Source organism: Anser brachyrhynchus, assembly GCF_964034855.1.
Source record: "Anser brachyrhynchus genome assembly, chromosome: 3".
NCBI lineage: Eukaryota > Metazoa > Chordata > Aves > Anseriformes > Anatidae > Anser > Anser brachyrhynchus.
The window spans coordinates 124,864,626-124,892,266 of record NC_137696.1 but is presented as its reverse complement, the minus strand read 5'-3'; the positions used below and the strand labels follow the sequence as shown (position 1 = coordinate 124,892,266).

At 52.9% G+C, this 27,641-nt stretch overlaps 1 protein-coding gene across 6 annotated transcripts in view; it reads right to left on the bottom strand.

Moving 5' to 3' along the window:
- Positions 1 to 27,641, bottom strand: part of NCOA1 (nuclear receptor coactivator 1) — a 166,647-nt gene that overhangs the window by 40,308 nt on the left and 98,698 nt on the right. For all 6 annotated transcript variants that reach the window (XM_080585496.1, XM_080585499.1, XM_080585501.1 and 3 more), the window contains 2 exons: positions 23,850 to 23,952; positions 19,227 to 19,393 (listed from right to left, as the gene is read on the bottom strand). In XM_080585496.1, the coding sequence (XP_080441622.1) occupies positions 19,227 to 19,393; positions 23,850 to 23,935 (253 nt within the window). In that variant the 5' untranslated portion in view covers positions 23,936 to 23,952. The remainder of the gene's footprint in view (positions 1 to 19,226; positions 19,394 to 23,849; positions 23,953 to 27,641) is intronic.

The following is a 27,641-nucleotide window of genomic DNA, read 5'->3' as shown; positions in this document are numbered from 1 at the left end:
GTAGGCCCTGGAAATACATGTGTGTGTGTCAGCAGACGCATTTCTCCATCAACCAAATACCGTGTATCAATACAGCAGGCAGAGGAAAAGCCTATCTCCATAGGGTAGGAGGTGTTTCTTGGGAATAAAGCCTGGAGAGCAGCAGCGGGCACACCGAAGATGCAAACCATGGGGTTTCCGTGGCTAGGGCAGGTGCCACTGCGTGTCCCCGGCTGCTGCCGCGGCCACCCAGTGCTCCGCTCCCCGTGCCTCTTGCTGCCCTCTGTCCCCACCATCGTTTTTGTGTCCCTCAGTGAGAGCCAAATTGCATTTAGTGTTTTCCAGCACGTCGGAGTCACCAGCGAAGTGTCTAATTCGCCGTAATATTTACTGCAAGCAGCAGATTCGTGCTGTGATTCATTTGCGCGGAGATCTAATCCTATTAACGAGTGGCAAGTTTTATTACTCAGCATCAAATCACGTTCGCAAGCCTTCCAGATGTGTCACTTGACACACTTCATCCCCCGCATCCTCCCAGGACTTTTCCCCCCCTCTCCAGGCTCACTCCGTGCACACTCCTCCCCGGCTTTGCTCTTCAGCCTGTGCACGGCACATAAAAGGGCTCTAAGGGGAGCAGGCTTCAGAAAGCGTTTGCTTTTCAGGCAGGACCGAGCCGTGCCACGAGCTTCCCCTGATGATTTATCAGGTGATCTCTGCCTCTGCTTTCGCTCTCCCCCGGAGGCTGTCAGCAAATAAATCAACTGAGAAGTGCCGCGTCTTCCCTGCTTGCACGGTCCCGATGACAGCAGGCTCCAGCACGGGAGGGAGCGATGCGACGAGCACCTAGAGCCACCTGAAAGCAAAGAAATCCTAAAACACACTGTTTAGGATGGCATGGGATCGCTGAAGAGGAGCCAGCCCCACTCCTGGTCTCTGTCCTGGCTGGGGGCTGCGATGCCACGGCTCCTGCCCTCTCCTGTAAGCTCAAAGATGCACGCAGAGACTTCATATATTCAAGTGATGGTCAGACTCCAACCCTCCAACACCTGAACCTTGAATTTTCCTACAGGGACCCTGGGTCCCTCATCTGGTCTCCATTTCTCCCGTTTCAAGCAGAAGCTGGGGCATGTCCCCATCCAAACCGCCCCAAACGCGATCCCTGCCCGCGTGCCCATCGGCTGCCTCGGGTTTCAACTCCCAGGGGAGCAGCAGGCTCACGGGGAAGGCGCCCAAGAACCTTGCAGGCATTTCAAGGTTCCCCACGAAACCAAAGTCACGGGCAGCATCTTGCTCCGCGTGGCACCGGGGCAGGAATTCACCCCTGGCATCGGGGAGGCAGCGCCCTGAGCAGAACCCGTCCCTTAACACCAAACGGCGTGAGAAAGGGCTCTTTTTTTCCTGCTCTTTTACAGATTCGTGTGCTTAGAGGCAATGCACTGGCTTTCAGATCTAATCCTTTAATTGGGCTGCGGGATCCTCCTCCTCCTTTAGCAAACCGGTTTCATATGCCATCCCCAAGCCTATTACCGGGGAGGATTAGCTGGCAGAGCGCGGAGCCGTCACCGTCTCTCGCGTGCGGGTCTTTTCCCTCGCCTGCAGCCCGACCACTGGCCAAGTTCTTGGAGCAGAAGCATCAGCACAAGCCCCGCTCACCTCCGCCGGGGCGATGCACAGCTCCTTCAGCCCAAGCGGCAGCGCGTCCGGCGAAGCACTTAACGCAATGCGCTTAAACGCAGCTCTTTAGCATCGTCTGGAGCAGCCATACCTCGGGAGAGCTGCGAGGAATGCATCACCACGAAGCGCCGTGATGCTCCCTAACCTGTTACTCTCATTTTTCCTTTTTTTTTTTTTTTTCCCTTTTTTTAACACATCTCGCTTGATGCTCCGGTCGATGGCTTGAGCTGCGGCAGCGCCGGGGAGCATCCGCGGCGGGCCAGGCGTCCCGGCGTGACGATACGGCCAAAGTCACGGTCCCGGCGGCCCCGGAGCTTTTAACTTAATTACAAATCTGAGGCCGGACGGACAGATCGACAGGAAAACAAACCAGCACGAGCAACAAAAGCCGCTGTTGCTCCTACCCTTGGAGACAGTCAGGATTCAGCCCCGGGGGCTTTGGCATCCGCTGGCACCGTAAATCCCCCGCACACAATAAAAGTCAGGCACACCAACGGCCCTGATTAGAATGTAATTGCCTCGAACGTGATTAAAGCAGCGTCTTCTCTCAGCACAAAGGGAGACGAGCAATTTGAAATGCATTCCTAAAACGATGCCCTGATTTTCTGACAGCCACAGAGACTTACGGGTGCCTGCGAAGCCCGTAGGAGCTGTGGATCCCCTGCAAGCCAAAAAAATCAAGTCGTTGGACTTTAACCATGCTCGGAGCAGGGCACCCTTTCTCACGCCAGGCGTCAGCAGTAGGGTCACTGCTATTTTCGCCTTTCTCCACAAGGCTCTGCCTCTTTTCCCTCTCTGCTCTGTTGTTTACCCATCCTCCTTGGTTGGCTTTGCTGCTTCCATCCCTTTGGCAGGTCCGTTTCTTTCTCTGCCATGATTTTTGGGGACACAGGATGCCCAGGATCCTGCAATCCATCTGCTTCATAGCCCCTGTACCCACAGCCACGTGCCTTGGCACAAGCAGGCATCCAAAACGGGGAGAAGATGCATTATCTAGAAGCAGGGTGGGAGCCACCACCATGGCACTCGAGGGCACGACAGCAAGTCTTCAAAAAGCATTAACCCATCCCATTTTACCTAAAACCGTGACAAAATTGGTGGCGAGAAGAGCAATTGTGCTCCAAGGGGCTGGAGGAGCGAGGACATGCCACCGGAGTGACAGAAGGACCACAGGTGGCTTGGGGACACCTCCCAGAGCTGCCCTTTGAGAATAAAATACAGGAACACAACTGCCTGATTTTGCTCTTCCCTTACAATTTTTCATCCGAAACTCTTTTTTCTCCTTCTCTCCCCACGAGAATATGTAGTTTCAGGGAAAGGAATACGAAAAAATAATACATTGAATGTGGGTCTTCTGATCCTCGTGGGTCCCTTCCGGCTCAGGATATTCTCTGATCCTGCGAAACAGGGTTTTTGTTCAGAAGCGTCGCGCTCTTAAAAAACAAAACGCACCCAGAAAATCAGAACAATAGTTTCCCCGTTCCCAGCGCGGAGGCTTTTCATATGTGTCATCCCGCAGTGACGCGGGAGGAGCTCGCCGCACTCCCGAGGGAGCCCCCGCCGAGCGCCGCGGGCATCGTCGGCACCCAGCGCAGCCCAGTGCCGCCCTGCCCCATCCAAGGGCTCCTTTTTAACCCCAAATTTCCATGGGAACGTCCTCTTTCCGTTTCTTACGACGGATGACCGAAAAGTCTTGGGGTTTTTGAGTTCGTTCCGGAAAACTGAATAGCTTGGAGACCAAACGTCCAAGGCGAGAGGACTTGGAGCCTGTCGGGGTGGTCGGGCACCCGGTGGGCACCGAGGACGACGGGGCAGGGTCCCCGCAGCCGAGCCTGGGATCTTGGGACAAGGACAGGAGGGTGCAGGGGAGCCGATGTGACGCCTGAAATACCCCAACGAGCCCCAGGCACGAGGACTTGCCTGGCTGTGCCCGCCGACCCTGGGCAGCTCCCGGCCCTAGACCTGCTCCGGCTGCTTGGTGAAAAGAGGAACGAGGCGAGCGAACCCACATCTGCAATTTCCCCGACGAGGAGCTTTGATTTTTAGTTAATTAAAATCAGATGGAGCAGGCTCGGTGCACCCACGGATCGAGAGCGTGACGGAAAGCTATGCCATTAATTAGTGCCTACTACGGGGCTCATCAGGCCAGCAAACCCGACAGGAAAAAAACTGCCATAAAAATAAAGCACTTGGCAGGTTTTCTGAGCGCGCTGCGTGCACCTTCCAGAAAATAAATGGTGTAAAAGAGCCACGAGAGGAGAAAAAGACAATGGCATTCATAAAGGAAAGCAGCATGTGAGGGGATCCAGACTGTAAAAAAAGGAGAGTTTTAGGTGGTTTTGAACAGTGCCCGGAGAAGAAAGCGTGTTTAGGGCTCTCTGTAGGGTTAGGGACGGATGCTGGGGAAAGCCTCCGGGCATCGCTGGCCGCTGGTGGCGGCGGTGGCTCGGCCACCCGGCGAGACCCGAGGTCAGGAGCTCGTGGTATGGGCCCAAGGCCACGTGGAGGCCAGGTTTGGGGACCAACGTGGTGGGGAACGTCGTGGTAAAGAATTTGGGCCACATGCAACAGCCTCAGTGACCCTACTGACTCACGAGGGCTTACCCCCTGGAAGGAGCTGCCACTTCCATGCACGGATGGGGCCAGTTTGTGCTGCCCTGGGCAAGGCAGGGACACGAAACCCATTTGTCCCCCCTTTGAAGGCTTTTCCAGCGGCATCCCCCCTGCTCTACAAGGTGATTTGGGATTTCTTCCATTTGTAGCTTGATCACAGGGCCCAGGCACGCTCCCAGAGGCAGCCACTGCGCGACAGCTCCCACCGACCTCCAGAGGGAGATGGAGCTCCCTGCCCAGGACGGCCGTCCTGCCTCGTCTGCAGGGCCAACAATCTCAGAGAAAAGAAAGGATGGTTTCTTTGGAGGTACCACAAACCAGAATCGAAGCTGGGAATTGCCCGACACCCACCTGAGGCACGTCAGCACGTTCGCACCGAGGCAGACGCCGAAAACCCAGCCCCGAGTCCTCCCTTCTTCACTTCCCCCAAGACCAGATTCCTACAAAACCCTGCACGGAAATCGGCAGCTTTTAGGTTGTGTAACTTCTTATTCTAGCAGGAGGAAAGGAATTACCCGATCTACGGATTTCAAAAAAGGTGGGAAAATACAACCTGCGAGCCTCAGAGCTTGGAAATCCCAACGTGAGAAACAGAAGAGCGGATCTTGGCTTTGAGGAACGAGCCCGGCTCCTTCAGAGCCCCGTGGCGATGGCCTGGTGGTGACAGGCAGCGCGCTGCCAGCCCCCCGACACCCGGCTGAGACGTGGGACAGCTGCCATGGGGACGTCTCCACCTGAGCTCCTCGCCTCATGCTTCCCACACGGGGAAAGCAGGCAAAAAGGCGTTTTTAGAGGAGATCTACCCAATCCAGATTGTCTATTCTGAGCCTGATTTTGGAGTTCCGGTTTGGTGGTGTTTGTTTTTTTTTAGGGTATTGTTACCCCCTAGTTCTCCTCCGCATCCATGAGAGACGAGCAGGTTTTACTCTGTCTCTTTTCCTTTTATTTGCACCGAGAACTGAAATTCTGGTTTCATCACCTAACCCCAATCCTGGCCCCGAAAAACCAAGCCGTGCACCCCCTGAGCCGGCCGCGCAGCGCTCGCCTCCATTCTGAGCATTTCTACGCATTCCTGGAGAGCATCCTCACCTGCATGGCCCCAAGTGGTGCCTCAAACACATCACGAACCCTTACTGCCCCGTAACACATGCCAGGAGGATGTGCCTCACCAACCAAGCAGCCGAGCAGGGAAACTAAACCCTCTGGGCAGAGAAAAGCCGGCTCTAGAGCCACGGTGGGTGGTGAGGATTGAGGGCTGGAGCTGGTGGCTGCTCTACCAAGGGCAGGCCGCCACCAGAAGATCCGATGGTGGAGACAGGTCGGTGTTGGGCAGGACACCGGGGATGTCTCGCAGCGCTCCCACGTCTCACCTGAGCTCCTTCCTTCCTGGCCTGGCTGGGCGGACACGCTCCAGTGCTGCTGTACTGGGAACAATGAGGAATAAATGGTCTGGGAGGACCACACAACGCACACGAAGCATCAGTCTTGTTTCAACCCATTTGGCTCTTGCTCCAGACCTCAAAGAACACCTCTCGGTGTCGCAGGCATCCTGATCGACCTGCGTAGACTCAACTGAACGGCAAGCCGTGACATCCCTCCACGTGAGGACCTCAGGGAGGCTGGACAACGTTCACGTTTGCTTTTAACGAGCCTACAAGGCTAATCCCCATTAACACTGCCGTCGTACAGCCCGATGAGCCCGATGCAGAACCAGACACGCTTTTGCAGCTCCTGCTGGAGCAGATTAAAAAGCTCGTTGACATCCTCTGAGCCGAGATGCCCCAACACGCCGCACGAACGCTTGTAGCCCTTTGCAGCACGAAGCCACCCCTGGTTTAGGGTTAGGGGGTTCCCTCTTGTAGGACTGCAGGTGGACCCACAAGAGCACGTCTGACCGTGCACCAAGGCATCGCACACCATTCATTCACCAGGAATCCAGCTTAAGAACCATGACACTGGTTCCTGCTCCGACCAACAAACGTTGCTTCCTTTGGCCAAGTTTATGTGGAAAAGTCAATTTTTCCGCTTTTGGTAAAATCCTTGATTAACGGCGAAAAGAGCAGAGCAAAGCACGCTGCCACTGAAGCAGAAGGAGAAGGGAGATTTCTTTCTGTCTTCACACCTTTTAGAGTTAAACATTAATGGTGTAGAGATGTCTTAAGTAAAAAAAAAAGGCTGGTTGTCTGAACAATGCCAGGAAAAATTATACGGTGCTGAGTGAATGCAAAATTAATGAGCGCTGAATGCTGACAGGAGCTAACAGGCACGGGGAGCTGAGACTTTTTACAGTCAACTCCGAGATCAAGCAGGTAGAACATCTCCATCTTACCGGGGGGAGGAAGAAAGGGCAAAAAAAAAAAACCTTCTATCTCAATCTGAAGAACTTAATTCATTCAAAAACTGTGTCAACTCTGCATGGCCAAATCTGGGAAGATGAGAAAGGAATACGCGTAGCTCCCTCCCAGCTTTAATTCAGCCCTGGTGTAGCCTTTATTCCCCTCCTGCAGGCATAAAATACATTGCGACGTGCTTTTAATGACCTGATTTAATTAATTTTGCAAAGAATTAGACCGACTGCCTCTCCTCTGCTATCGTCCCCATATGCAGTATCTTGACGCCCTGGCACTGCGCGCGCGCTCGAGTCCAGGCGAAGTTAATACGAAAAATTCGCTCGTGTCAACTGCTAAACCCGCTCCACGCTCAAGTTGCACAGGCACGTCAAATATGTTAACTGCACAGGCAAGGAGACGTCTGCCAAAGCGTGCAGACAATGTAAAAGCCGAGCTGGGCGAGCTGACACTTCCCATGCTGCTCACAAAGCAGCGCTCCCCACCCCGGCTCCGCTCCTCCTCCGGCTCCGCTCTCGCGACTCCCATCTGTCTCTCCCGCGGCGCCGAGGGAGAGCTGTCAATCCGCAGCCATCGGGGGATCCACTCGCTCTGCCGAGGGGATCTGGCGGAGGAAAAGGCTTGGTGGCGCGGTGCAAGAGCGCCCAGGGGCGGCTGTAGGGTGTGCGTGTAGTCAGTAGGTTCAAGAGTGCCCAGGAGACTGGGGAACAAGGCCGCCTGCCTGCACACCCCATACCCACCCTTCACTTTGCTGCATGCCCTCCAGAAAGCACCGCAGAGACCGATGAGATGGGGTTCTGCACCCGGGGCAAACCTGCAGCCACCTCCAACCACGTTTTTAAGGACCCCGTGTCCATCATTCCAAAGATTTGGGATGGCCCAAACCATTCCCTGCTCCTGCAGCCACCTCCAACCACGTTTTTAAGGACCCCATGTCCATCATTTCAGAGATTTGGGATGGCCCAAGCCGTTCCCTGCTCCTGCAGCCACCTCCAACCACGTTTTTAAGGACCCCGTGTCCATCATTCCAAAGATTTGGCATGGCCCAAACCGTTCCCTGCTCCCATACGGAACAGTCCGTGCACAAAACCCAGGCTCGGTGCAGCAGCTGCCCCAAAACTGGTTCAAATATCAGCCTGGGGAACCCGATCTGCTGCTCCAGCCCTCATCAGCCCCACTCCCTGTAACACTGACTTCATGATTCAAAGCTAGTTAGCTGAGACTGGCAGCTTAATTAATTAATGAAAACACTTCTTGGAACGAGGGAGGAAAGCCGCCTTCTTAAATAGCAAGGGCAGAATGAAAGGTGTCAAATATTATGTAAAACCTTCCCAATAACATCGCTCGCTTGGCCAGGCTCTGGGCCACCGGCTCCTCCCCCAGGCTCTGGTTAGTCTCCAAATGCCACAAAACACCCCAAAATGAAATTGTGTGGCTCAGAGAAAGCCCAAAAGCTGGACAAGGAGCTCGGCAGCTTCTCGCTGGGCACTGGGGAATAATTTCTCCCCATTTTGCTGAGACGCGAGACCTTTCTTACGCATGGCTCTTACGTGAAGGCACAGTCATATTCCCATGAGTTTGCTTGCTTTGCCCAACCATCTCTCTTGTTCTAATAAAAGCTATTACCTCCTTTTTTACAAATCTTGCTGTATTTCCTTTGCTCACAGGAGCATTGAGAAGATTAGAGCCTACAAAAGTTTGGTCGGGGGAAGAAATGAAATGAAAGTGGAAGGAATTCCACAGCCACCTCCCCACGCTCAACCCAGTGACTTCTTTTTCCCCGTGGGGAGGAGGCTGACAGTGCCGAGTCCTGCTTGCTAAGCAGGGCGATGCTCACGCCGCCGAGGGCATGCGGGATCTCTGAAGGGGCAGGAATTGGGATGCACCGGGGCGAGCTGTGCCCTCCACGCACAGGATGCTCGAGGAGCCGTTCCGACGGGATGCCTCCATCGCCTTCCCTCCCCGGAGCCAAAGGGACGCCAGCTCACGGGGTGGCCAAACCTCCTTCTGATCGCCAACCCAATGAAATGGGGTCCAAAGCAGGGGGGACACCAACCTCATAGGAAGCAAAATCCAGGCTGGGCACCGTGCCGTGGCCAGCACGGCATTGCTGTTGCCTTAGAGGGCAGAAGGATCATCTGAGGGGTTTTGTCTGGCTCTAGGAAGGGTGCCGTGGTCCAGGATAAAGGACTTCAACGGAAAGGATTTTTTTTTCCTGTTCATTTGCTGCCTCTCTTAAAAACGAGACAGAATTGAAGAGGAAAAAAAAAAGGGGGGGGAGAACAAAAAGCTAATCCAGCACAGCAGAAGGCAAGAGGAGGAGTGATTTCTACAGGTGGTTTATGACTCTCTGCATGATCCACACGCCTGTTACATCCTATCAGAGCCTCTTCTTACAGCTAGGTGCTAAAGGATTTATTAGTTCTTGACAGTGTGAGATGTTTAAAAGCTTGAGGATGTAATAACCAAATGTTCACTTGTTAAAAAAAAAGGCAATGTTTGGAGAGGTCTGCGTAATTCTTAGCAGCCTCCCCTTCCCCTCGTTCTATATTTAAGCTGCCAGCTAGATTAAAACTGTCAGAAGAGGGATGAGAATTTTATTGACATGCTTTGTAGGTGGTATGGCTCCATAAAATAAACATATACAGAGGATGCTCCCTGGCGTTACTGCACAGGCAGCGATTTTTATAGTACTGACCTGGGGGAGTTTGTATCTGAAATCAATTCCTGATATAAAACAGATTCCAGAGGATATGGAGAGACAGACTTCACAAGCGTCTGTGGAGAGCGTAGGCAGAGATGCAACCCATTTAACATTTCACATCGAAACAAACCGTGGAGAAGGGGAGGGCGTGAAATTCCCCGAACCGGCTCCGAGGAACCCTTCGCGTGTCATGCGCGAGGTGCAATTAGCTGCTCTCGTAAAAATACCCTGTTTTTATTCACCCCCGAGTCATTCTGCATCGAAAAGAGCAGGCCTGTCCTGCACTGACGAGGGGAGCAACGAAAGCACATCCATTTCGCTGGGAAAAAAAAAAAAAACAGCATCGAGAGCCATGCAACAATTTCTGCCTTACATCACTTCTGCTTGTCACTTCTGCCTGTAAAAGCAAACTCGCAGCCTGAGTTGTGAATTACACGGTGCATGTTTACAGCTCAGAGGACACAGGAAACGAGACCTCAAAATTCAGAGATTTATGGCGTTTAAGGCCAGGAGAGATCACTAGATTGGCCAACCTGACTTCCTGAACGCTGCGGAGCCATCGGAGTTCACCCACTTCTACCACAAGGAGCCCTCAACTTCTGTTTGGCTTAGACCTGCCTCAAGAGCTGCCCAATCCACCGCTTCCCTTGGCAGCTCCTTCCCAAAGCAATCACCCTCCGAGCTATAAATCTGGGCCCTATTCCTAATTTGTTTTTGTCTGGCTTCGGCTTTGAGTCATTCTTTGTTATGCTGGATTTAAAAACCTCTTGGGCAGCCAGCATTTTCCGTTCTTGACAGTGCTCATGCCGTGTCATCAGCCTGCCCCCACTCCTCCGGATACACTCAGCAGAGCTCTTCAACTTTCCAAGCTGCAAGACATTTTCTCCAGTCGTTTTTCTCCCGAGTCGTTCTCATGGCTCTCCTCTCTGCCTCCTCCAGACTTCGCAATCCGCTTTTCCCAGCGTGGACGCCGGGCCTGAGCTCCAGTGGGGTCCCACCACCGTAATGTCACCCACGTAATGTCACCCCCGAGGTGCCCACTTCACTTTTCATCTCATCAGGGGTTCACATCGACCGTCCTCGCTCCCAGGATCTCCAGGTCTCCTCGAACAGCACCATTCCCCGGGCACCATCCATCCGGCACTCCCATAGTTACACCCCTGGACGTGCAATGACGTTGCGCCTCCTTCCACGTCCACGAAGACATTGGGTAGCATCCAGGTGTGGCACAGGCTCCCCAGAAACTCCACAAGCCTCAATTTTGGGAACAAAGGGGTTCATCAGGACAAGGAGAGGTGGCCAGCAGCGTTCCTCTGGCACCCGAGGTTTTGTCAGTCGTGCAGGGAGAAAACACGCAGCCACCAACTCAACGGTGGGCTGACCCATCACCATGCAAGCGGGCCAAATGGTAGGAAGACTACCGGACTGCTCTGCCAAATTGTGCTGATTTCTTCCACCTTCTGCTACTTGAAGGTCACGCACTCAGCAACCGAGAGCAGGAGCTTGGGCCAAAGGTTGGGGATGGCTCAATGGAGGTGACAGGAGATGACAACGGTCATCCCCAGCAGCCTGGGGTGGTACCAGCAGCAACCTCACGCTATTGGTAAGATCTAGTAATAGAAACTGTGACATCTGGTCTAATTAAATCAAGATAAATGAAGCTGAATTGGAAGAAGTACAGAAAAGACTTCCTAGGCTGATTAAAGGCAAGGCATAACTATGTGACACAAAGCCCAGGAGAGCTTGGTTTGTTTGGACTAGTTGAGCAAAAGTAGAGAACAAGTGCGACAACTTCTTACAAATATATTAGGGAAGAGTGGTAATTACCAAACAGAAGGAAGAACAAGCTAAATTAAAGGGCAACGCGGGCAGAGAAATGATCAGAAACTCATTTCCACTGAAAACGAGCAGGTGGTTTCCAATCACGCACGGAGGGAAGCTCGGTGGTGATGCTCAAATTGGACAGAGAGCACCAGGAACACAACACCCCCCCCCCCGCCACTCCCACCAATTAGCAGTGGGATCCTCTTCATTAGCACAAAAGAATTCCCCCAAGGATGAAATTTAATGGTTAAAAGGACTGGATGTGTTTGCGCTCTGTTTGCTTTGGATCAGCCTCACCCGTTGGGCTTTCAGCGGGCACCTACCGAAGCCAAGGAGGAATTCCTCCTCCCCGCCAGGGTCTAATCTGGCCCCCAGGGTTTGCTCGGTTTTCCTTCTCTAATATATGGTGAGAACTTGGCCTCTGAGATGGGATGGAAGTGGTGAGAGATGCTCCTAGTAGCACGAGTCTCCTGAAGTGCAGTCTCCTGAAGAAGCAGCTCCTGCGGGGCTAACGCAACCACCACATTTGGGAACAAGGAAGGTTTTTTCCCCAGCACCTGCAAGCACCCAGAGTCACCACCACCGGCCGAGGAGCTTCTCTCTGACCCTGGGGACGAAGCCAGGGTCTGCAAAACACCACTCGAAGACGAAGGCAAAGCTCCCGCTTTCTGACCTCCTTTAACGCAAACAGAAGCAGGGTAACGCCGATAAAGTCGATGCGTTTAGAGCGGAGCCTACAGAACCAGGCTGACAGTTGTAGCCTGAAGAGACAGCAATCTAATTTTAGATTTGACACAAACCTTAATGTGGTTTTAATTAATTAATTAATTACAAATCCTTTAATTAACGTAAACCCCTTAGAGCGGTTTTCATTTACCCCACTTCCAGAAGACGCTTCCTCCTCAGATGCCGGTCTGCTGCTAACTTTTGTTCTTCAACAAAACCTCAGAGGTTAGAGCTAAACTTCTGCGCACGACAGCTCACCGGCCTCAGAGCTGCAGTGCTTTCAGCTCGGGCTATTTCCCCAGCCTTCAGTTTCATGGTTTTCCATGTAACAGGGTTTCCAGCTCCTACCTATGCAAATATTGTTCTTCCACTGCATGGAAGTGCCCTCTTTTGGGTCTACTGAAGGACCTGTATTGAGTCGGCACCTGAAAACCTCCGATTTGGCTAACTGCTGTCTTCTTGCATTGGCTTCTGCCACGCTACACCTCCTGCCAGCCTCACACCGTTTGTCTTTTCTGCAGACAGGACCACCTTGCCCATGAACTTCACATCGTAACTTCTCCTCTTGGCCTTTGGTACATGCAGAGTCCCTCCTGATGGCAACCTGCACTCGGTAGAGCGGCTCCAGCTCCTGTCTTCGCCCCTCTCCTTCCACGTGGCCACCCCGGGCACCACGACCAGCTTTTACATCACATCTTCATCAGGCGGGTGGAGATGCGTGTCCTCCTGACATAACTTTTTCTCAAAAGGAATGCAAGACCACTTTTCCCAACCAAAAATCCAGTCTCCATTCTTCCGGGCTAGCGGAGCAGCAGGGCTTTGGCAGGGTAGGACAAAGCAGAGCAAGTTCATTCGGAGTCCAACGAGAGGGTCAGGGCTGGAGCATTCATCCTGGGATGGGAGGCCAAGGGAAGGGCTTGGCTCGGCCCTACAAGATGGGGGGGAGCTGGCAGCAGCCTGCCTGTGCCTGCAAGGGCATGGAGAGGACGGAGCCGGGCTCTTCAGTGGTGCGTGGTGAGAAGAGGAGAAGCAATGGGTACGAGTGAAGCGTTCAGATGGGATAGGAGGAAAACTTTCCCAGCTGAGTGTTGGAGAAGGTTGCCCAGAGCAATTGCACGCTCTCCATCCCTGGGGGCTTCCAGAACCCAAGTCAGTAAAGCCCTGAGCAGCCTGTGCCGATCCTGCTGCGAGCAGGATGTTGGACCAGAGACCTCCCGGGGCCCCTTCCAGCCCAAATCCTGCTGCGCCTCTGGCCTCAGCGCCCAGAAACGCACGCTGCCAGCAACGGGGCTGACAGATTTCAGCCCCAGCCACCGAGTTAATAACCCAGCAGGAATTCTTTAATCTTCCTAAACCGAATGGAAACCATGAAAAGCTTGAGTGAGAAGCACCAGATCCTGCCCTCCCACGGATTTTATCAGTGTTCTGCCCGTTTGTCAAGTAACAACATTATCGGCGTTGTGATCTTATAAGACACCAAATGAGATGGAAATAAGCTTTGTGGAGAAGGAGATGCTTCCAGGCTGACAGAGAGACTGCCAGAGCCCAGACAAAATGTTAGACTTCTCCAAGAGGACGCTGGGTTACAGCACTGGGAAAGGGAAGGACCAAAATGAGAGAGAATTCAAAAATGTAACATGCTAGAATACACATTTAGAGAGAAATAATAAAACTCTGCTGAAAACCGGGACCTCGACAGCAGGAATTAGCAAGAACAAAGACCAGGGAGCAAAACTGGAGGAAATTAGACACATCCCTGCCCCAGGATGAGTGTGTCCTACTCCTGGGTTCAAAGCACTAAAAAAAGGCACAGAGCACGTTATGCACGAGGTATTTTTTCTCGGCGGCACGGAGGCAGCACTGCCTGAGCTCCAAGGACCTGAGAAGCTCAATCAGAAACTGGAAGCGCTGCCTCCCATTCAAATCACGGGGAGAAAGATGAATTCACATTGGAGTCCGTGAAAGAAGGGTATGCAGAGAATTTAGGAGGATCCTAAACAGAATAAATGCATCAAGACTTTTAATTCCTTATCCCAGCAAAAAAAAAAAAGCAGGGAAAAAAAAAGCCTGGGGAGAGGAGGGAGCGAGGGAGGGGGAAGGTCCCCAAGGCGCCTTCTGCTCCTGCACTGGAGACGTCCAGCCCCGCTTGCAGACTCAGTAACACGGACCTGGGCTAGATTTGTCCTCAGAGCAACCAAAAGTGAGCCCAGGTAGAGCACAACCCCGGGACCACGCACACAGAAGTCAGGGGGAGCCCGGACGTGGGCAGAAAACCCAGCAGAAAGCCCCTAAGTGCTCCGCGCCGGGTCCCTCTGCTCTGGGGTAAAGCTCACCAAGGGCCTCGGCTCTGCGACTCGCTTCCACACGCAATTACTTGCTTTGTGGTTTTATGGGAGCGATTTTATGATCTTTAGTACCCTACCACATCACTCGGCTGCCAGCAGCGCCGCTGGGACAAGAAGGGGCTCTCGACTCCGAGCCCGAGGATGGGGTCTCCTCCTCTCCGCCCCACAAACGCCCCCCGCTGCCATCACGGGCTGGGGGAGAAGCCTCTTTGCAGGCCACCAGTCCACCCTTTTCTGACCACTAAACCCAAAACCAAAGCCTTTTTGTTTTCTTTTCAGAGCCCTCCATATGGTGGCATTTCCAAACCCCGAAAAGAAACTCGGTATTCATACTGCAGAGGCTTCTATATGTTCGCCCGAGGACACAGGACCTCTCTGTGCCAGAAGCTGTACATGTATATAATAAAATAAATCCAGGGCCAAAGACTCAGAATCTCAGCATATGACAAGACAGCAGGGAAACTTAATTAAAGGCAAGCCACTGACAGCCCAATGATCGTATGCAACGGAGCAGCCAAAGTCAATAATTATTCCATATACTTCGCTTAATTAACCCAGTGTATTTACCCAAAAGGAAAATTACTTCCCCGAGTCGGTTGCCTTACGAACGGGGGGGTATCCATAAATTAAATATCATCTTCTTTTGGGGTTTGGTGTTTCCTAGTGTCTTTGGGTACGGCCACACTTTGGGGAAAAGCTACTCAGAAGCCGCCCGGAGGACTCACCTCCACCACGGCCTGGAAGGGGACGCTTCCGTGGAGCGGAAGAACAAATCCTGGTGGGTTTGAGTAGTCTGAGAAGAGAGAGAAACGCTGTTGCCCTGAACCCCTGAAAATCATTCAACCAAAGGCTCAAGAAATAGCCTCCTGCCCCTCCTTGCCCAAAGTAATTCGACTTACAAATTGAGGGTCATCTTCGCGGGCTAACGCAGCGACGTGCAGAAAAGGAAGCTCGTTCTTAACCCTCTGCCCTTTCAAAACGTCCTGAAATCAGGTCAATATTCTGTACCGTTGTTAGGGAATGAGACCGCAGCAATTAGAGATGTGATTTTTTCCCCCCCTGTGCCCTGACAGGTACAAATTTAGCATCTCGCTGGGTCAGGGGTCACTCCTGCGGCTCCCTCGCTGCCACAAGCAGCTCTACACCGCGCAGAAGCGCCGGGTGCCTCCGTCAGACTAAGCCGTACGAAGCCCGGGAACAAATCCATTCTCCTGGCAAGAGCAGAACAAACCTGCTGGGGTTTTTGGACCTCGCAGGACCGGCAAGTCATACGCAGCCCCCCCGAGGCGTCCTGGCAGGGACGGGAGCCGCTCCTCGGCCAGGTCGCCGGCGGCTCCGCGCGGCGCTTTGGGCAGCGAGTGAACATCCTGCAGCCCGGCGGGAGCAGCCGAGCGCAGGAAGGACGCGGGAAGGAGGCCCTGGGACGCCCGCGGGGGCCGAGCTGGGAGCATGCCGAGGTGTTTCAAGGGCAGCCCTCGGCAGCTCGTCGGGTTCCGGAGGCGGCGTAATGAAAAGCTCGGCGCCAGGTTGATTTATCCCGTTAAGGCGCTGCGCTTACGCCGCCCGCTTTGGAAGGAAATGAAGGACCTTATCGATGCAGAGGGCTTTGGGGAAAAGACGTGGTGGCTTAGCGCTGAAAAGGACGCTGCCAAGGTTGGTGGGGCTACGGGGGAGGAGGCATCACCCCTCTGACGGTGCACGGGGCTCGCATGCCCCGTCTCCATCACACCCCCGCGTGCCAGTCACCCCTTCCGTAACCCGAAGGTTGTACGCTGCCAAAACCGGGCATTTCATCAGAAATTCTTCCGGGGAATAAGGAGAAACCTTCCCTGAGCTGGCGTACTGCAGAGCCTGCCGTTGCAGAGGCACTGGATGCCAAAGCTCTGCCTCTCCTTGGGGCAGGGGCAGCCCCGCTCTGTCCTCAGGGCTCGGGGTCAGGACCCCTCGCTGGTATGGGGCCAGCGGAGGGAATTTGGGAAACCTTCAGGCCGGGTGCCAGGCCAGGAACACGGCATCAGCTCCCTCTGCGTGCAGCACCAGGGCAAAGGGAGGGCAGGAGGGCACTCGGCGAGTGCTTGAAGGTGGTAAACTGGGGGTGGAGAGAGGAAAAGAGCTCTGGGAAGCACGGCAGCAGCCTCCTCGGCAGCACCACAAAGCCCATTGCTCACCCATCTCCAACAGAGCCACGGCGCCAAAATTTCATGTGGCTGCTCACATCCAAACCTCTGCCTAGACCCCAAACTCTACAGTGCTTGTACGTAACACAACAACATATTTCACCATTTCACAGAAAAGAAGCAAAACAGGTGGCAGTCCGCACCCCGAAGCGGCATTTCCAGTATCCCTGCTCATTTCTGGAGCCAACAAAATGCCCTATTTTTTTGCCCATAAATACACGAAGGGTTTTTTTTTGTTAAGAAAAGTGGAAATTGAGGGATTTGGTCTCTGCCCAGCAGGGTTTGAGCCAGCCCCTTGCTCTGGAGGAAAATAACCTTGGCACCCACGTGCTCGGCACCCTGCAAATCTGGACGCAAAGCAGCGACACGGTGCTGTGCCCCACCAAGGCTCTGCCACCCCACAGGATCCCAGAATCCCAAAATCCCAGAGAGGTTTGGGCTGGCAGGGAGCTCAGAGCCCCCCAGTGCCACCCCCTGCCATGGGCACGACCCCTGCCCCCAGCCCAGGCTGCCCCCAGCCCCATCCAGCCTGGCCTTGAAAGCTCGCCGCCACGTTCTCTTTGCTAAGCCCCACGCTACCTGGGTGACTTCTCCTCGTCCAAAAAAAAAAAAACTCAACCCTGAAAAACTTTTGCAGGACAGATGAACGCTGAAAAATTAACTGCCTGGCCCCTTCCTCCGCTGCGTTTATTGCCGTCTTGGCAGAAGAATTTCAGGTTGCTGCCACAGCCGCAAACTGCTTGTTCTGCCAACTGTACATTACTAACATTGGAAGGGGGCCAAACCTAGGAATCTTTTTCTAAAAGCATTTGCTTCATACTTTAAATAGCAGCCCGGCAGGCAGGGGGATGGGAGCACGGGCTCGGCGCACGCGTGCGAGCTGCTGCTGGCCGTGCCGCCGTCCCCGTCCCCGCGCTCCCCCAGCGCTGCCACCTCCCTGCTCACGGGGCGCCCGGCCGGCTCCACGTCTCACAGAGACCTTTTCCGAATGAAATTAATAACGGGACATTGCCTGTTTGTTTGTTTTTTTTAATTGAAAGCCCCCCTGCTGCTCTGCTACAAGGTTGGGTGCAATTCGCCCCGGTGCCGGTGGGTCTTGCTGGTTGTTGGCTGATCGTCGTCACGTGCTGGGATGTCCGCAGAGCGCCGCGTCACGTCATCGCGACCCCAAACCCCCAGGCTCCTTTCCTGGGGGTGAAATAACGCCCACAGGCGGGTTTCCTAACACAGCATGGACACGATCGCTGCCACACGCTGCAGGATACTTCATCGTTGACAATGCTTTAGCAAGAAAAACTCAGCGTGGATAGCTGGCAACTATTGATTAGTTGTGTGCCTGGGAAACAGAGAGGAGGAAGAGGAAGGGCACGGGCAGGAAACACCACGTCCAACAGCCGGTACAGCTGTGAGGACACAAAAAATTGCCTTTGACCATGGGACAAATATCCCGACATTTAGCCAGGTTTCTCCTACCTCCTCACGAAAAGCATTCCTGCAATAAACTGCAAAGAACAAATACAGGTGAAGTTTCTCTTCCTCGGTGATTTGGTGCAGCGCTAGATAAGCCTGCAATACAGAGCAAAGCTCAAGGAACGATATTTTTAAGTAGTGCTTGTCCTAGTTAATGTTCAGCCCTGCCGTGCAATGTCAAGAAAACTAATGAACGGTGAAGCGGCAGCGAGTGAGGAGCTCCGCATACTCACCCACTACCAAACTCCTCTCGGAGCTCAGCCACGACGTGAATGAAATCTAAAAGCAGGCGCCCCGTTTTTGCGGGAAGCCCGAGCAACGTGCGCCGAACGCTTCGCAAAGCGTCTCCTCCTCCTCGTAGGAGCGCAGCTCGGTGCCTAAATTAAGAGCGAACCGGGAGGACCTCACACCGACGTGTAAATTGCGTGTGAGTGCCTCGAGGTGCACACCCAGGTCCCGGCTGCAGGGTTTAGGAAAACTTTAGCATCTGGTACCACGCTCGGGGCGTGCAGCAGGAGCTTTGGCAAAGGCCCCGTTTGACTGATGATGCTCTCTGAGCGCGAAGACGAGACGAGCGGTGTTCACCTTGTGCGAAAAGGACATCGCCTCCGCGTGCCCGCCCCCGCAGGGCTGGAGACGGGCTCGGGGAGGGATGCTGAGGCTGCGAGGACCAGGACGAATCCTGCTCCCTGACACGCACACACCTTTAAGCACCTCGCCTCTTTTCCTGGGCGTCGCTTGAGCCCTTTGGACCCGCGTATTTCAACCTGCGAGTTGACGCGCGGGGTGAATTTTAACCTTTATATGGCTTTTCAAGCATCTCTTCTCTGTTTACCGTCCGCAGCGCCCGCGTTCACCGGCGCTAGGTGGATTCATGCCCCTCTTATCTGTTTTGTTGGCAGGAAAATGCATCTGACAAGGGGAAATGGGTCTTCACGAAATCTTACCCAGCGTGTGGCAGACCTTGCTGTCCTTCATCTTACCCAGCTAGCAAACGGGTTTTCTGTCCACCCTAATAGCAGCATTGCTGATAAGTACTTCATGGGCCCGATCCTGAAAGCCTAACAAGTACTTCTGTTCATTGTCATTATGGAATAAGACCAGGACGAACCACAAACCCTGAGCCAGGTGCCACCTTGCAGTCAGCAGCACCATCGGACACAAAGGGGGCTCCTCCAACAAGCTCAGCGGCGGCGGCGGCGAAAAGCACTTTTCATATTAACGCGTTCATAAAAGCAGGAAAAGGAAAACTAGCACATGGAACTGCCTCTAAGCCATGATTATTTGCTCAATTTAGGGTCCACAACGCACCGGGAGAAGGCTCCCCAGCTTTCAGACAAGCCAGGGCAGGAGGCTGCCGCCTTACCTTGCTCCAACCTCTTCATCTGCTGGATCTGATCAACCGTCTTCTTCAGGATCTTGCATTTGTCTGGTTTGACGCTCAGGGTGTCGATGTCCCCGATGTTTGCAGACAGCAGCTCCGCCAGCTCCTCTAAATATTTGTTCTCCTGTTCCCGACGCCGCTTTTCATTGCTGTTACAGAAAATAAACAAATTAAACGCCATGGTAATGAGTTCCCTCCACTGCTCAGCCCAGCCACACCTATGCTAGACAAGGACCTAAAAATACAAGTGCTGGCCACAGCCTTGGCCTTGCTATAGTCCAAACATCTCCAAAAAAACACTGGGGAGTTCATTCAGGCCTTTATCTGGTTTCATATGTAGAAAAATGTTCAAAATTAACACCAAGGAAGACACACATGTCCCAGCCAAACAGACCTGTAACATCCAGGACTCTGCCTTTCTCTCAAAGTTAGTTTTAAGGCTACACTGCCTCTTGCTTTTCGAAAGCCACCACTCCAGCTGTCGCCAAGTTAAATCCTAAATTCACACCTAAAGGCTAACAACATCCACTGGAGATCACCGAAGTGAAAATCACAGCGACCATGTCACAGTGACAAGGGCGAGATGAAAAATAATTCATGAGATCAACTTTTTGCCCACTGAAAGCCGCTTTTTATTTTTTTTAGCCCAAAGCCAGTGCAGAAGCCCCAGCACTCTCCCATCAACTATTTCTACATTCTGAGAGCTGAGGACAAACTATTCACGTGCTAGAAGGTGGCCAGCAATAAAGCCACCCTGGACACTCTAACATATCCCTTTGCCACAGAGTTTCAAAGTAGCATGGTCACCGAAACAAACTGTGCACACGGGAAAGACAAACTGAGATCTATTTCCCCTAGTGCACCTTCCTCCGTATCGACTATGGGATGAAATGAGGACAGCTCCAAATGCCAACCCCAGCTCCATACCACCTACCAATGCCTTTTATCTGATTTATTTCTTTTTTTTTTCAATAAGCCACCTAATCTTTCTTGTAAGCTCCGCAGGACACACTATCTGAAAGATGCTATCTTATAAATTACTGCCTGAAAATTACGCCGACAAGACGTACCATGTGAGGTACACGTGGCACGATGGGATGGCTCTGGCCTCAAAGAGGGCAATATTTTCCAAGCAAGCTAGAGTAGGGTTTCCAGAAGACAAGGCAGGTCCTCCAAAGCCCCTCTGCCCCATGAGGGGGACATGGAGCATTGCCAGAAAACACTACTTACCCAAGCCGAATCAAAAGCCCATTTCCAGAGGGAATTTGGATCCCATCACGGATGGGCTCTGACTTGTGCTATGGGATGAAACGAGCTCTGCTAGCAGCTGGAGGCTTCGTGAGGAGGCCTGCTTTGCTTTATCTGCCAACAGGGGTGCGTAGCGAGTGCAAGGGGCATCAGGACTTTGAACATCCCCTGGTAACTCTGGGTGATTACATCTGTCCAAAATCGGTGAGACAACGCCAGCCCTCCCCTCCAAGGAGCTCCTTGGGTAGCCTACGTGGCAGTTTCCTTATTCTTTCTTAATTCCAGCCATTTTATTAGCTCAATATCCAGGCCTAACAGGTAGGCTCTGCCACTCGGGTATTTTGCTGTTGCTTGAAGTTGTTCTCAGGTGAAAACATCTGAAGACCACAGGCCACGGCGAGCCTCCCATCGCCTCCTACACCACCTCAGTCTCCTCCTCCCCTTGGCATGACCGCCGAGGGGGGCAAGAGAAATGGTTTGCACTCAAGGCACCCAGCGGAGCAGCAGAACCATAAAAGAAAAGAAATATCATCCACAAGGCAAAGCCAGCTGCAGGGTGAGGAGGACACGAGCTGTGTTTCTGCTCAGGTCACCGGCCTTGTGGAGCCCACGGTGAAGACTTTCCATGGGGGGACACCTGGGAGCTCCCCTGCAGTGACCTCAGGAGCTCTTGCTTCCCAATCCTGCGGGGTCCAAGGGCTCGCAGGCAGCCCAGGCAGCTCCAGGGCCGCGGGGCAGGCTGCATTCCCAACCGGAGCACAAGCAATGGGGTCCCCGCCATGACCTCAGCCTCTTGTACGTGGGCGTCAGTGCAGGCAGCACTGCAGAGCAAGGCGTGCTCTCCAAAGCGACCCATTTACACCGCGGAAAGCACCGAGCCGTACCCAGTCACACGTCCTCAAGGGACCTAACGCGCTTGGCAGGGACTGGGATGTATGTGGAAGGGATGGGTCTACCCGAAAAGTGTCACCTTGCCCCCTCCTCGCTCGTACCGAACACGCTGCTCCCATTGCCACCCAGCTCCCAAGGACGCGCTGTAAAGAGGCCAGCAGCGCTTTTGCTTTTTCTTTTCTTTTTTTTTTTTGGATATTACCAAAAAGAGAAGCGAGGCAAGGTGCCAACAGAAGAAGAATCCCTAAGCGGAGCGGCAGAAGCGAAGGAAAAGTGAGGGAACCGATTGCAAAGCCCGAGCGAAGCGGCGCGCCGAGCCGGAGGCACGGACGCGGGACGGATGCGAGCGTGCCGGCGGTGAGTCACGCCTCCAAGCGCTCAGGATCTACCCAGCCACGGGCAGGCAAGTGCTCCTCGCAGGAGCTGAATGAGTATTTTAGTTAAGGTCAAATTAATTCCTAGCTCGCCTTGCGAACCGAAAAGAAATAGCAGGGAAAAAAATAAATTTAAACAAAAAAAAAAATCCCTCTGTTGTGGGTGAGCTCATTTCATGAAAACCCTTAATGTCGCTGTTGCTGTGGCAACTTTCGAATTGTAGGAGGGAGAATTGGCCAATTTTCCTTACATAAAGGCATCATGAGAATATTACAGCAGTGGGCTGTTCTTTATGACTCTGAATTATCATCAAAAGCAACAGTTAAACCTTCCCGGTTTTAACAAAGGAGGTTTGAAGTTCGCTTTGCTCCAGACCACGTTACGAAGGGACTCTGGGCAGTCTGCGGGACTTCAGAAGGACGAGGTCCCTGCCCTGTGCCACTCTCACAATCTCACAAAGGAGATTTCCTTTCCTAATGAAAGCAAAAGACAGCACGGGAGAGGACTTCTTGGTCTTGCTCATGTGCTTCAGCTCTACTGCTTGCTGCTTGATGGCTTACGAGCTTCTAAAAATGCTTTTAGGTGCTTCGTGCGCGTAAAGAATTGTTGTGCTTGGACAAGGAAGGAGAATCCCTCATCCCGAAGTCTCTGTTTCTCTACGACCAGTTTGTTCCTCACCCTGCACATCTGGAAAACTTTCTGATGTCTGTTCTCGGGGTGCTGAGTGGTGTGAAAACGGAACACAAGAGACTCGTTTCCCAGAGGCAGACCAGACAAAGCAAGGCCGGGTGTGCGTGCCCGTGTATCTAGAGCAGGTCCTCCAAGAAGGGGGTGCAAGCCCACCTTGCTCCCCAGGGCTGAGCTGTGGGGACTCGAGGCACGGGGGCTTTGTCCCCGGGTGGGGACCAGCCCCGAGAGCAGCCTGGAGCCAGCAGCGAGGGCTGCAGAGCTCTGACTCAAACAGGCACCGACTCAAGTGACTCAGCCAGAAACGGGGAATAGCTCACGTGATCTCTACAGCATTTGTTAGGAATAAGGCAGATACCTCAAGGGCTATCAAAACGTGTTCCGCAATTACTCCTCATTTTAATGGCACAGCTAAGCCATGAGCTACAGAGGCTTTGTGAGGAGGTGTGCGAACCCTACGGAGGAGAGATGTGACGAGCAAAAACTGCAATAAACAGAAATCCTCAGACAACCACTTAATATTTCTCCCCCTTATTCTACTGGAACCCTGTAGCCTTTGCACTTATTGTCTACCATACCATGTAGAGCTATAACTGACAAAAAATACACCCAGAGTTTGCTCAGTACATCAATATTCTGTGACGATGAGCAAACAGGCTGTAGAGGCACAGTCAGCAGCAGCGCTGTAAATTCATCCTTACTAATAGATGATATTGCAATGGAAAAAAAGATGCACAGGATTCACAGAGCCAGCAAAAGCCTGGCTCTCACTCGTGTGGATCTAGGACTTGTTAATGTTAACTCAGCTGGCAACGTAGCTGGGACGTGAAGGCTCAGTCATTAGCAAAGGGTGCGTTTCCGCAGCGAGCTGAGTTTTGAAGCAGTCTGCATCAGCAGACAAATGAAAATACTTCGCACGGAAGCTGTTTCCTAATTGCACCATGGAGCGCAAGGGTCTCCACCGAAGTTCCTGAATATTACACAATAGGAATTTCTTGGGAATCTGGCATGAAGAGGCAGAAGGCTTGGGATCATCTGCAGCCCTCACTACTGCCCTTTACAGAAGTATCTGCCCGAAATTTACCCTGAGAAAACTTTCTTGATGCTCCTCCACTTGATTGAGTGCTCTCAATTTATAAAATCAATACATTAACTTTGATAACAAGCCTCTAATCATCATTTGCCACCTAACAACAAGCAGAGCAGATGGGGAGCTGCATTTCCATCATGCTCCATCTTCCACCGCAGCCACTGATAAAAGCAAAGCGAAGTTCTGGTGGGAAGTGTGAACGTTTACGAGTGGCTGAAACCCGGCTCCATCTGCTCGAGCAGACGGGACCAAACGACGCCGTCAGAATGACAAAGTAGCCGGGGCAGGGGACGGATCCGGAGCGGCACACGTACCTCTGGGCCGTATCGCAGGGCGAGCCTTTCCTCTTCCGCGAGTCGGGGTTGGCAGGGTCCGTTGAACTGTCCCCAAGGCCGCTCATGTTGACCTACTTTGCACCTGGAAATGAAGAGAGAAGGGGTCAGGACAAGGGTTCTGCAACCGCAGGGTTGGTCCCGACGTGGCAGCACCAGAAAACATCAACCAAGCCAGCTCTGAAGAGGTAATCAACCCAACGCAAGTTGTCCCGATTGAATTTATGCCTCGGTTCGGCAGTTTGTGAAGGAAAAGGTGTGAAGAGAAGACAACTGGTCACGTTACCCTCCTTTTGGTGTCCCTCGGTCACCATTTGGCCAGGCGAGCCCTCACCATCAGCACCGCCGCACCACAGCCTGAGCTCTTCCCTGCATCCCTGCAGATTTGGGCTTCCTGGCCCTTCCAAGGGCTTTGTTTACACGCATTTCATCCCTTTTGTTTTCTTTCCTTTTCCTGCAAGCGTTGCCTTTTAGCTTTTAACACATCCTCAGCCCCGGCGCCATCTCCTCCTGGTCCCTCTGCCTCAGGGCTTCCCGAGGCCTTGCCACCCGCCTCGTAATCACATCCCGGCTCCCCCCACACCTCCTTCTCCCCCAGCACAGGGCCTGGACTTTAATTAGAGCTGCCAAATGACCCATCTACAGCGGGACACGGCACCCTCCCACCCACCGGAGTGGCCGAGAGCCCCCCTCGGCCTCTCCCTCCATGAGGCACCTCCCGGCCCGCTCTCCTCAGCGCCCGGACGGCCTACGGTTATTTCCAGGGCGTAGCTTCAAGAGATGTCGGATAAAGAACCTGACGGGGGCCTGCAGGAAAGCTGGGCAAGGAATGTGTAAGGCCAGTAAGGGCAAGGAGGCCAGTTTAGGCTCTCCTCTGGACCCTTCACCTCTGAGCTGCATTGAAGGGGTTTGGCCAAAGACCCAAGAACCCAGCCCAGCCCAGTCGGCCTGCTCGGGCTGCCCAGATGGGACCAAACCTGTCTCCTACAGGGCTGAAACCCCTCCAAGACATCAAACCAAGGTACACCGCTGATCCAGAAAGCAATCAGCCACGCACAGTGCCTCTCTTGCTTTCCTGAAGCTGTTCAGTGATTTTTTTTTCCAGTAACAGCAATAATTCAATTCCGGATATTGCCACCCTTCAAATTCTTCATTTATTTTCTAATTTTTACGAGTGTTTAGCGTTGTGAGAAGATACAGTGCCTGAGGAATAAAGTAATGGGACCCCACACAAGAATTTCGTTGTGTGGGTAGGGAGCAAAGGGACCGAGTTATTAAAGTTGGTTCCCTTCGTTTCTTACATTGCTTTCCAAAAGCTGGAATTTTAACGAGCACTAAAGCGTTGACGAAGAGCTGTAAAACAAACCCTACAAGACTCTTTCATAGCTTCCACAGCCCAGATTACCAAAGAACTTTATTCAGCCAGCCCGAAAGCGCGGCTGGATGCCTCCTCTGACAGGGATGCTCCGGACCGACCCAACGACCCATCTCTGCGCTCAGCGTTTAAACCAGCTCCTCCGAAATAAGGGGACTATCTGTGCTTCCAGAGCAGCAATAAAGGAAAGCAAACTCTTTCTGCAGCACGCAGCCATTTCTGCTAACGCCTGCGTCACCACTACCAAGGTGAGAGCGGCTCCTGAAGTCATTTCGGCGATACCAGCGCCGCCGCTCGACGCCGCCTCCTGTGCGGAGCAGGGTGAGCTCCACGGCTCGTCCACAGCCAGGAACCCTGAGCAGATGCCAGCAAGGCGGCCGTGACCACGGGGCCGAGTTCATTCCCCGCTATTCGGCGTGTTTGAAATGAGGAGCGATGCCAAAGCAAATAGATAGGCGGGGGGGAAAGGTAAACTCTTCAAAAAATTGGTGATCCGAAAACTAGAAGTGATGCATCACCTGCTCGGGGTGAGGAGGGGTTGCTGGGCTTTCAGACACGTTTTCTGGGTTTTCAAACCCTTTCCTTCCACAGCAAACACAGCAACCGGCAGCCTGGTGCCTTCCATGGCTTGCAGTCAACATCTGCCTCGTGCACAGGTCAAAAAACCCATCAATATTGACATTAAAAGTTTAACTTGCCCCCACCAAAACACCGAGTCCTGATAACTCGTGTTGCTCCTCCAGGCCCTGATCCTGCCTTATCAGCGGCAAAATCAAAACAAAAAAAAAGTTCTTTAGGACCGGGGACGTGGCAGATAGAGGCAACCGTCCCACTGGGATGAGTGACCTTGGCAAGAGCCACCAGATGCCCCAGAGAGGTGAATTAAGGACAAAATTGCAGCCTTAGCTGAAATCCTTGGCTTGCGTTAAGCCCTTGATGTAATGCATCCAATGTTTCTTTTTATTGTAAAAGTAGTTTATTTTACACCAAATCTTGCCAGGACGGACAGGCCAAAAATGTAATCTGGTCTAAAAATAGGCAGCTGAGCCCCACGAGCCCTCGTGGATAAGGGCAAGGGTTGCGCTCCTGGTGAGACCACGCCGGGGCATTTTCGCAGGAAACCTGATTTCTAAACGCCGACTTCTTGTAAAAATGTTAATATTCTGCTCAGTTAGGAAAGCAAACAGAAACAGATGAAGTGCGGCATGACGGCAATGAAAACAAGCTAATTAGTTCGGCTGGGGGGGGAGCAGGGGCAGCGGTTTCCAGGCTTTGTATGAGTTGTCCCTGATGCAAAGCTGGCCGGTAAAACAACTGCTCCTTTGCTGTCACTAAGGTTTGCCACCAGAGCTGCAATGAGGGGCTGCACCAAACGCTGCTGATTCACCCAGGGGATGCTCAGGGGCTATTCACGAACCCACGACCAGCGCCGCATCGACGCACGGTTTTTGGCTCTCCAAAAAACAAGCCTCATCCCAGAGACATCGCAGCTGTCCCCAGCCCACCGCTCGGACACAAATCCGCTTCGTGTTGCAAACCCGAAACGTTGAGCGTATGTTTTCTGTAAGTGTGGACGTTCTCAAAAAGTCACTGCACTTTGCAGCTTCACGTGTGGTCCTGTTATGCACAAATCAGGGATCTTGCAGCAGCGGTGTAAAGGAGCAACGCTGCAACTTACCCCGCACGTAGCAGCAAAGAAAGCTCCTCTGACACAAACTGCAGCTCCCCGCTGCCAGCTAGACCGGGGCTAAACTCAAGCAGCAGGCAAGGTCTGGAGCAAAAACTTCTCAACGGTGGTTCTTACCCCATGGAGCCAGACACAGCACCAGGCACTGCTTCCTCCTGCTGGCAGCACCCCGCTGCACCACTGCATCTGCTCGCAGGGGACAATTTGTCTCAGAGAGACTAATTGGAAGAAAAAAAAAAAGCTGGAGAGGGGAACGGATCAGAAGCACGAGAGCTGACGTCACCTCCCACAGCCATGCAGATGAATCCACCTCTGATTTCTAACCCTACGCTCTCCCCTCCTTCATCGATCCTGCACGTCCACCTGAAGAAGCTGCTGCTTTTCGGATGCTAACGAACATCCGTGCAGTGACAAGAGCCTTGCTCACCCGGGACACAGAGGCTCCAGCCCCAGCCCACATCAATATTTCAACACGACCTTAGGGATCTTGACAAGAACACAATTTCCATATTAACAAAAAATAACAAAAAAAAAGAAAAAGCATGTGAATTGCTGAGGCTTAGTGCTTGTGCTGTCATACTAACACCAACTGTGATTTTGATTTGCCCACAACCACTGAAAGCAAAAAAAGACAGAGCTGACCACCGAACCCTTAATTCTCACAGAACTTCCTTTTTCTAAAATGTATTTCCCACATTTTGGATGAGTTTGA